Source organism: Molothrus ater, chromosome Z (assembly GCF_012460135.2).
Source record: "Molothrus ater isolate BHLD 08-10-18 breed brown headed cowbird chromosome Z, BPBGC_Mater_1.1, whole genome shotgun sequence".
In the NCBI taxonomy this organism is placed as follows: domain Eukaryota; kingdom Metazoa; phylum Chordata; class Aves; order Passeriformes; family Icteridae; genus Molothrus; species Molothrus ater.
In genome coordinates this window covers 56,011,568-56,021,891 of record NC_050511.2, presented here as the reverse complement: position 1 = coordinate 56,021,891, position 10,324 = coordinate 56,011,568, and the positions used below count along the sequence as shown (strand labels likewise).

The window sequence follows — 10,324 nt, the reverse complement described above, 5'->3', positions numbered from 1 at the left end:
AGAGGTTAGTTATATCTTACAATCTCTTCATTTTGCTTCACAGATCCATCTTTGAAGAGTGGTAGGGGAAGGATGTGTTCAAAAGCGGCACTGGCCAGTACTTCAGAGAAAGAGCGTCATAGAATATTCGTGAAAGATACTCTGGCTCATGTGCCTCATTTATTTCTATATGGTGTGATACACAATCTTTACTTCCCAACCACAACAGGGTGTACTGATCATTGTGTTTCTGCAGCACAGTTGATACAGGTGAGTAGGGACATAAAAGTGCCTTTTACCGATTTGGTGACATTTACACAACACTGTCCTTCCATAGCTCATTCCTTAGTCCAAACCGAGCCATGTACGCTCCAGACGCGCCAAATCGGTCGCTTAACAGCACAGGGGTGTGAGTGCCACCCCTCCAATAATGACTTTTATCAGCAGAAACAGGCACTGCTGTTGTCTTCTTCAATGAGCCAGCTACGAAAAGTGTTTCCTTTTTGGGGGCTGTTTTGGCGGGTTTTGACCTTTTCCCCGTCAGACCCGGTGCGACCCGTCCCGCTCCCGCGGACAGCGGCGGGGGGCTCCGGGGAGAGGCAGCGCCGGGCACCCTCTGGGAGATACAGCACGGTGCTCTCGCCCCCACGGGCCTTCGGGCGCCGAGGAGAGGGGAGAGCATCTCTTCAGAGCAAGCCGCCGGGCCTCCGCCGCCCCCCAGCAGCGCGGGCGGTGGGCGCTCCTCCCCCGGCCCCCGCTGCCGCCCGGAGCCGGGCCCGGGCCGGGCCGGGGCGGGCCGGGCGCGGGCGGCGGCGCGGGCGGGGCGAGGCGCAGGCGCGGCGCAGGGCGGGCTGCAGCCGGGCCCCCGCGCCGCTCCGGGAGCCGATGGCAGCTGCACAGCGCGGCCGCCCGGCGGAGCGCGGCGCGGCTCGGCGCCCCCGGCGCGGGATGCGCGGGCGGGCAGGCGGCGGTGGCGGCAGCGGCTGCGGCAGCTCCGGGAGCTGGAGGGACGGGGCCGGGCGGCCGGCGGCCGCCGCGCTCGCCTGACCTGCGTGCCCCGCTGGCCGCGCCGGGCTGCCCCGAAGGATGTCCGCCCAGTCCAAGGGGACCGCATCCTCCTCCTCCTCGCCGTCCGAGGGGCCGCCGGCAGCCTCCAAAACCAAGGTGAAGGAGCAGATCAAGATCATCGTGGAGGATTTGGAATTAGTCCTGGGGGACCTGAAAGATGTCGCCAAGGAACTTAAGGAGGTGAGAACGAAGGGCTGCGCGGTCGGATCCCCTGTCTGCCCCGTATGGGGCAAGCGCCCCACCGCCCGCAGGCCGGGGTCCGGCTTCCCCCGGAGCTCTGCTGCCGCCCCCAGGCTCCTTTTACAGCTTCTTCACCGCGGGTCGAGCAACTGGTGTCCAGGCCGGGCACGGGGCAGCTCCCGGCCGTGCCCCGGGGCGGGCGGCTGGGCACGGCTGCGCTGCCCGCCGTCCCGGAGCGGGCTGGAGCCCCGCGCCCCGAGTGCCGTGCGCCCCGGGACCGCTCCCCGCCACTGTGAGACGGCTCTGCTCGGGGACTTCCCACCTCAGGGCACCCCTCAGAGTTTTTATTTTTCCCGGGGGGAGCCTCTCCTGAGAGGTCTCTGTTGGGCGAGGTTGTTCAGGGGAGCTGCGGGACCCGCGGGAGCCGCACTGGCGTCCCGGGGCTGGGAGAGAAGTCAGGAACGACCCCGCTGCCGCTCCAGCGAGTTTAAGTTTTGGGCTGCGCGGTGCAGCGGCGTGCTGGCCCCGAGCAGCAGCAGCAGCAGCCCCAGCCCCAGCCCCAGCCCCAGCCCCGCTCGCACCTGCCCGGCGGTGAGCGCTGAGGCGCCCCGGACCCCGCACCAGCCGCCCTAGGCGCGGCGGCACCGGCGCGGCGGAGGCTGCTTCAGCCGCTGCAGCCTGCTTCACCGGGAGCTCAGCGCCCTGCTTATCGGCCCTATCTGGCAAGATTGCCTTCGCAATCTCTCTTTTGCTGGTGGCGGGTGTCATCTCCTCTAGGTTAATCTGCAAGCAGAGCGCGATTACCGCGGGCATGTTCGTGAGCAGGGAAATGCAGTAGCTGAAGGAAAAGAATTTGGCTGTCCTTTTGGAGATTTCCTCTTTATCTTGATTTTGCTACACAACTGGTTGACAGATGGTTGGATTATGCACCGAGATTCAAGTCTAGAATCTCTGTGTATTGCTTTATAATCCTATATTTGACATTTGTAATAGGCTTCGGTTTTTTGCCGTCATATATTTTTCTATTTTAACAACATTGTCAACAAGTTTCTTTCAATAGTCCTTTGCCATCTGAGGCAGTCTGAAATTCACCCAGTGCTCTGTATAATGTTGGAAGATGTATAAACACACGGCTCACTAATCACAGCTGTTAGGCTCTTTTTTCTCTCACAATTCCAGGTTCCTCCTTTTTTCTTTTTAATATATCTATAATTGCTCTTTTTCTTAATGTTCTGCTGTCCATGCTTTGTAATTTTTTGAGGTATTTTGAATTAGAAATAAACAATATTTATAGAGCAGCTCTTTAAACGTTTCTAAGACCGATAGCGTAAACTGGCTTCTGTTGCTGCAGAAGCACATTTTCAGGACCTGGAAAGGATGTAATGTGTTCTGTCCCATGAATGTAAATCGTTCCCTGCACGTAGTCAGTCCTAGCTTTCTTTTAGTGAGCAAACAGGATCTCTGTAAGTGGAGATCGTATATCATCATTTACTGTGGCATATTTTATCTAAGCAAACTTGTCTGTTCTGGTTGACTGAGTCTGTAAAAGAGAACCAGATTTACCGCTGCTTGATAGGGAAACCTTTAGAGAAATGGAGCTGTAACTCTGTTAAGTACTGTGTACCTGTTGAAGGGTGCAAGGATTGCCAATAGCATCTGTTTTGAGAAAATGAAGGTGTTTTTATAGAAAGGATAGTTAAATATTGTTTCTGACTACACATGAGGTTTTTAGTAATGCTTTTCACCAAACATGTCTTACAAAGATAGTAGCTCTGATACTCCAACCACTATGAGTTGCATACATATACATCTGCTACTTTTGTGTAACATTTATTTTGGAAAGTCTGCAAAAGTTTGCCATCTGAGTGCCTTTAGTTTGTCTGCCTTTATAAGATGGGCTAAATCTGCACAAAAACTCTTGACATAACGGCGTTGTATACTTTTTATATAAAAGTGAGTTAATTGGTGATATTATAAGCTGATAACCAGTCTCTTTCTCAGGTGGTTTGTAGGTGTTAGGAAGGAATGATAGGCTCTTTGTTGAAGCTTACAGGAAGTTAGTCTATAGTCAGTTTTGGTGTATTACACATAGAAATATGACTGTGCTTCATTTAGGTTCCCTACTGTAGGACCAGTCAAGATGATGAAATAGAGGATGTAAGTTCACTCTTTCCACTTTCACTGCAAATTCTGTATTTCTGGAAATATTGTTGCTGCCTTTTTTTTTTTTTTCCCCCAGGCTGTTTGCTGCAGCCCAGCTGTTGAGCTGCAACCTTTTCTGTTACTTTTTTTTTTTTTAATGAGTAATATTGTATACTGGAAACAGCATTTCATTTTTTTTATTACTATTTAAAAAGTTTTCAATTCTGCTACAGTGGGAGGGCATGAAAGTTTTTTAGCCCTTTTTTGTGTAGTTCCAGTAATATTTATTCAGTTGTGGTGTAGAAAATACAATGGTACTGTAACTTTTTTTGTTTACATAATTTACATAATTTTTAAAACACATTCTTTTCTTTTCATGCCTACGTATTTGTTACCCTTAAATATAAATTATGATTATTCTTAATGGAGCACTTAAGTTATTATGATAGAGTTCATGGCTACCTTTCAGTCTTCTTTTTTAAGATTCATAGTCAAAGTACTGTCAAAATGAAACACCATTTTGTTGCTTCCAAATGAACTGCTCTCTAGCAGTAAGTAGCATGGCTGTACAGCATTTATGTTTTACTACATTTAGCTTGTTATGCTTCACTTACATTAATATATTTGCATCTGCCCTTTGTTCTGAACCTTTTTCTGATTGGTTCTTTAACATTTTTTATGTTTTTAAAAAGAGGAGATTGAGGAGTGAGTAGAGGATGGCACGTTAAACCCAAGTGGGCAAACCATGAAGTTTATAAATATTCTCTAGAAGCATGTGACTAAATCATGCAGATTAAAAAAAATACATTTTAAGAATTACTGTGTCTCAGAAGTGAAACATCCCTTCTTCCCTCCCTCTCTCCCCCTTATTTATTGTTCTGGTCTGATTAGGCTAAGGTAACCACAGAAGATTTAGGATGGAGCAGGGGGGTGACTCGGAGGCATGGAAGGAGGGAGCAGTGCTGAGTCCAGAGTCTGAGATGGTGTATGGCTAGCCTTCTCTAGAGTGCTGTTAATTTAGGAGAGGCTTGGATGGACCCTTTTGTCTCCTTGTGTGGGTGTGTGGCAGCAACAGGATGTGGTTTTGCATTGAAAAATGGATTTGAAATGGTTTAAGTTGCTGTTATTTAATGAATATTCCAAAGAAAAATCAAAAGGGTGCTGGAGGATTGAGTAACACTTGCTATTCCTTTAGTCAAGACTATTTCAAAATTAAGTTGGTGGAGCCTTAAGCTTTGGTTGTCCTCCAGAGGATTGAATGAAAGACCTTTTTCACTGGAGTTTGTATAGAAAAATGGTTAATATTAAGTCTTTTTTTGGAACTGATACTTATCTCTCTGGTACCTAAGTAATGTACTATCGGAAAACAAAAGATGTGTGCTAATTAAACTATTGTAGAATGCATTATATAGCCCTCTGATTACTTTGGAAGGGATTGTAGGGGATGTACATGTACACCTATGGACAGCAGGGCACAGAGATTTATATAACCTTATAATGATAATATATTTTTTAAACCTTCCTTGCATTCACATTTTATGGTAATGTTACACATTTCTGTGGTCTTGTGCTTGTTTTCATGAAGGAAATACTTAACTAAATAATTTGATAAATACTTTTTATAATAATAAAAATTCATCTTGCAGAACAAATTCCTGGAAGTTATGTGTGAGGCATTTACATAGCTTTTAATTGGCTAAATATGCTCCAACCTTTTATCGAAAGGAAGCAGCTGTGTAGCTATTGCCAGTGTTTAGAATACTCCAAAATGGAGGTGCAGGAGAAACAGAAGCCCTCACAGGCATTGCAAGTACATCAGTGAATTTCCAGTCATTTGAATCTACCTCCTCTGCTTTGAATCCTGTGAAAATGTCTTGCTGACAGAATGAGTACATTATCTTCTGTCATATAACTGATGTGTTTATTTTCTGTAAAGATATATATAATTTCAGCATTACTTAATAAATAAATATTTTCTAAGTGATGATGAGACTAGCAGATATCAACCCCCTCCCCCAAAACACCATGACAAAGTTTGTTACAGGATAAATGACCTGATTCCATAAGCAGGCCACTCATCACTCTCTTAAGTAAAGGGTGGTCATGTGTTCTGTGGTTTTAATTTCTGGATCAGGACTGCAGAAGTGTATTACAATTTCAGCCGCCAGTTTTTTTCATCCTGTTTCTGGTTTTGTGTTCTGGTAACTGTCCAGATGGCAGAAGGTACTTCGAGTTCTTGCCCTGTTAAACCAGAAACTAGGAGGTGTCAGGTCCACCAACAGGACTGGAGCAGCAATACTCAATCACGTATGAGTATCTCTGATGTGCAGGCAGTGAAGGCGCCAATATAAAAGTGTTTTGGGTTCACATTGCTGCATGAAGATGAGGTGGGGAGTTATTACAGCATAGGTACAGGAAATACCATATAGAAAACTAAGGATAGGTAGAAAAACAGCAAAACATTTTAATCCATTCCTTCTTCTCCTGCTTCTTGCCTCTTTGGGTTCTGTCCAGGTGTCAAGGACCTGCCACTCTTTTTTGCTAGGTAGTGGCAGTTGGAGCTTTTTTTGCCTATGTGTTCCTACCATTAGAAATCCAGTTAAATGCAGATGACCTACTTGTACCTGGATGAGGGATGCAGGCCCTCTTAACAGTGTTCCTTCTGGAGTCTTTTTTTCCATGCATGCACTGGCTGCATATGCAGATCCTGGTCAGTAAGGTGTGTGAGGGACTGAAGCTTTTTTGTCCATTTTTTTGCTGTGGCTGGGATTGGGATCCAGTTCATGTACCAGGATCAAGGTGTTGCATGAATAAAGGCTAAATAAATTAGCATTCCAAAATTTACTAATCTCTCCAAGATTATCAGGTTTTTTTTTCTTCTTTATTATTGCACTTATTCATTTGTGCCTGATACAATCATGTACTATACCTGGATGTTTGACTGCAGAATATGATTCATTGTGTAAGAGAAGCACTGCACAGCAACTTTATTGTGATCTGCCCAGGGGTCCAAAGAGGGCCATAAAAAGTCATTGCAGATAACTGTATTGTATTTTTCTTTCCATTTATTTCTTGTGGTCTGTGAAGAATTTATACAGTTGTAGACAATAAAACCTGCAATGAACTAAGATAAAACTCTTACGCTAGTAGTGTCAATTAAACTAATAGAGCTAAATGGTAACTGTGAACCTTGAAATACCCCATGTGTTGAGGTGGTCAGAAACATTTATATACTGATGCATGGCAGGGCGAGGTTGCTCCACATCTTGATTTGTAACCATGTTTACCAAGAGTCAGTAATTGTATTGTGTAACCCCATGAAAAGAATACCTATACAGAATTGCTTATTGATATTAAGATACTTGACTGAGGGAAGCACACTGCTAATTTGTGCTACCTATTTTATGTTTAAACTCATGTTAGCTACTTCGTTCCTTATATGTAATACTGAACTCTTGATAGCAATGTGTATTGTGCAGTCAGGAGATAAATAGAGCATATATAAATGCAGTTTTCAAATAAAAACAGTGCCATAGTGGAAATATGTATGTTTTTGTAAACTTTGAATTTCACACAGTCCGTGCACTGCTGACTGTGATAGAGGAAACAGAAATAGTGAGGCACAAACTTCAATCTGTTGCAGTCGAATTTTTTCCATTGACTTTGGAAGGAAGAAAACTAAGCAATGAAAATTAATTTTGGGTTGCATAATTTGTATTTAAACTTCAAAATTTAGAGAGTTTAGTTGCTGCTACACATGTGTACGAGTGCATTATGCAACATCAATGATTTGGTTGAACAGGATCATTGACGCTTTGAAGATTTTCGATGTTTTCTTCTGGCAATGGTACAATGTTTCTGTTTGCATTACTCACCTTGGACAAAGTTCTGGAATACCCCTCCTACTTCCAGTAAAAAAATTCCAGCCAAATTACTGCATATGTTGTACACATGTGTTGTGTACAGCTAATTAGTACTGCTCTTGGGAGAACTGTGGGAGAGGTGCAGATGTTGTCCCTGAGTTTAGAGTGGTTTCCCAGAGTGCCTGTTTCACAATACCTTTGTGAATGAGCATCACTATTCTCTTCCAATTTTGCTTCCTTTCAGAGTTGCAAAATATTGATGGCTCATAGTCTTCTCTTAATGTTTCAATTGTTCTTTGAAAGGCTGGTGAAAAAAACGAAATGTTCAGTAACCTCACAGGGTTATGTGTATCTTGTGCAGGTTTCTCCCTTTTCTTTTTCCTGCTTCAGCAGAGGTTGCTGCTGTGAGGCAGAGAGAGTAAAGGGGTCTAATTTGCAAATGGATTGCTTTCTTTCCCAGACAGCCTGTGCCTGACAGCCGTGCAGATTACTGTTAGCCTAGTTACCGATAGGTAGACAGGGCTTTATTTTTCTTTAGTAGTAGTTGGACTTTTTGTTTGCTGGTTTCTTGTTTGTTTTTAATAGAAGCAGCAAATTGCAGTTAATGTACATTGTTTTCTTGATGAGTAAAATGCTACCTCTTATTTATGTATGAATGTGTGATAAAGGGCTACAGCCAATACATACCTCCTAATTACAGTTCCTGTCTGTCTCTACACAAAATTGACTGGTCATTCTTGGTGCTGTGACCTGCAGTGCTTCAAAATGCCATTTATTACTGTACGGGGAAGAAGAAAAGCAGACCCTGTCGAAAGGCTGAGAAAAACCTCCAGCAGATCTCTCACTACAGCTTCCCTCTGTCAGGGTGTGTGTGTTGGATGAGTGGTGTGACAGGGCTTGGTGGCTGAACTGCTGCCGTTCAGGCTTAGTTTGGAATTGTTGCAGTACAGCTGATGTGAGGCAGTGAGGAGCAATTGCCTCTGAACAGCAGTAGTACCATCAGTTGTTTCTTCTGCAAAAACTGTAGTGTGTTCATGCTTCTTTAAAGGTTAACAAACACATCCGTTGTTTCATGCAGCATATGCCACATTGCATTATGAAGACTGAGAGCACTGATGTTGAATCATTTCCAGATTTCATTGAAGATTATTTCTCAGTAATGTGAAAAATCCTGTAATTTTAAAATGCTTTTAATTTTTTCCCCTTACTTTTTTTGATAAATCCACAGTCATTATTCCAGTGTTGGACCCATGGTGGTATTATGTTCTTCTGTTTGTTGTGGTCTGTGACTTCAGTTCTTTGACTGAAGAGCTTCCAGATAGAATCAGAGTAAGATATCCTTACTTCCAGTGCAATCATTTGCCTTGTAGGTAGGAGAAGAGGATAAAACTCAATACCTAGGAAAAGAGTGTGAGAAGTTTATTATGTATTTATTAAGTTTATTAGGTGAGGAGAGCTGCAGCAGGTTCTTAGACTTCAATGCGATATGAAAAACTTGATTTAAGCTTTTCATTCAGCTGCAAAACATGAGATAAGTGTACCAAAATTTTGGTATCTACTAACATTTCATACTTTACTAGAAATGTCACTGTATTAAAGCAGGCAGCTTATGTCGCCTAAAAGAAGTAGAATCTATAAACTTAACAAAGTGAAAGTATTAAGAAATTGTTTGGACTTACTTCTCCATTATAATTTCTTGGTTCATAGCCATGTAACAGTGTCCTTTCTGTATAAAATTATATGTGAAAATATGAAGTATCAAGGTCAGTATGTTTTTTCTTTACTGCAATGTAATAAAACAAAATGTAGTTCATTCTTTGAATGCTTTTTCATTGGGATTTTCAGCTAAATAAATGACTAAAACTTCAGTAGTTACTGGACACAGAGTTGAACAGATATTTTATTTCTTAATACAGAACTACAGACTGGTTGAGATTCAAAAAGGCATCTAGAAATTGTCCAAATTATCCATGCAAGAGTCAACTAGAGCAGGCTGCTTAGGATATTGTCCTTGAATATCTTCAAGGATGGTGACTCCTCAACCATTTTGGACTGCCTATTTCAGTGTTGAATCACCCTTTTTTCGGTCTTGTGTTTAGGTTGAATTTCCTGTATTTCTAATTGTGCCCCTTGTTGTGCTCCTTTACTCCTAATCAAGTATGTAATATATCCTTCAGTCCCTTCCAACCCCTTTTCTGGACTAGCTCCAGTGTGTTCAGATCTGTCTTGTGCTTGGGAGCCCGGACCTGCACACAATATTTCCGATTTAGATTCAAAAAATCAGGTATACATATTTAGTGAAAATGCTAGGCCACAAACATTTGCTTCTGTCAATAAACATTTCTTTAGCTGAAATTTTAGAATTAGCAGAAGAATATATAGTATAATATATATTATTTTCATCAAAATTATACTTTTTCATCAAAATTGCAGTAATAAGTGGTTGTGTAGTTCTCACTGCCTGTGATCTGAAGACAGATTTTATTAAAATCAGACAGAATAATAAACAGCAGATTTGGAGCATAGCTCCCTGTATGAATATAACAGATGCGTACATCAAGGGCTCGGAGCTGGTGTTTGAGGGTGCAGCCACTGGAGCCTCCATGTCATGTTAGGCAGTGATGATTGGAAGGAAGGGCTGCAGCCCCTTCTGCTTTTATAGGAATGCTACTGCTCTCATAACATCTCTACACTAAACTCATATATGCTTTTCCTCACCTTCAAAAGAAATTGTCCAGGCAAATGCAACGTTTCAAGTTTGTGAACAATTCAGATTAATTTTGCCTGTCTGCTTAATTTTCACTTTCATTTTCACTCTACTAATCTCTTAGTAATCCTTCCATTCCTCTGAGGCTCTTTGTTTTCTTTTCCTAGCCTTTTTCCTCTTTCTCCCTCCTAACAGGTTCAGGTGTTAGTGTAACTTTATTTACCTCACTCTAGGAGCTGTCAGATGTCATCTGTGTTCCTAAACTTCATAGTGCTTGTCTCTCCACTCTTGAAAGTTGACGCACGAAAGTCAATATAAGAACTTCAAGATAGTCCTAACATTTTCAGGTGACTCTGACATTTATCTTAAAATCTAAGTTGTTCTC

The 10,324-nt window shown here is 43.0% G+C and overlaps 1 protein-coding gene across 6 annotated transcripts in view; it reads left to right on the top strand.

Moving 5' to 3' along the window:
• The first annotated feature begins 920 nt into the window (after positions 1 to 920).
• PRR16 (proline rich 16) overlaps positions 921 to 10,324 on the top strand; it is a 143,680-nt gene continuing 134,276 nt past the window's right edge. For 3 of the 6 annotated variants that reach the window (XR_008508977.1, XR_004982106.2, XM_036403688.2), the window contains exon 1: positions 921 to 1,227. Coding sequence is in view for 1 of the 6 variants with exons in the window: in XM_036403688.2 (XP_036259581.1) it covers positions 1,066 to 1,227 (162 nt within the window). In the remaining 5 variants the exon portion in view is untranslated. The remainder of the gene's footprint in view (positions 1,228 to 10,324) is intronic. The other 3 variants (XR_004982103.2, XR_008508976.1, XR_004982104.2) reach the window with 1 other exon arrangement.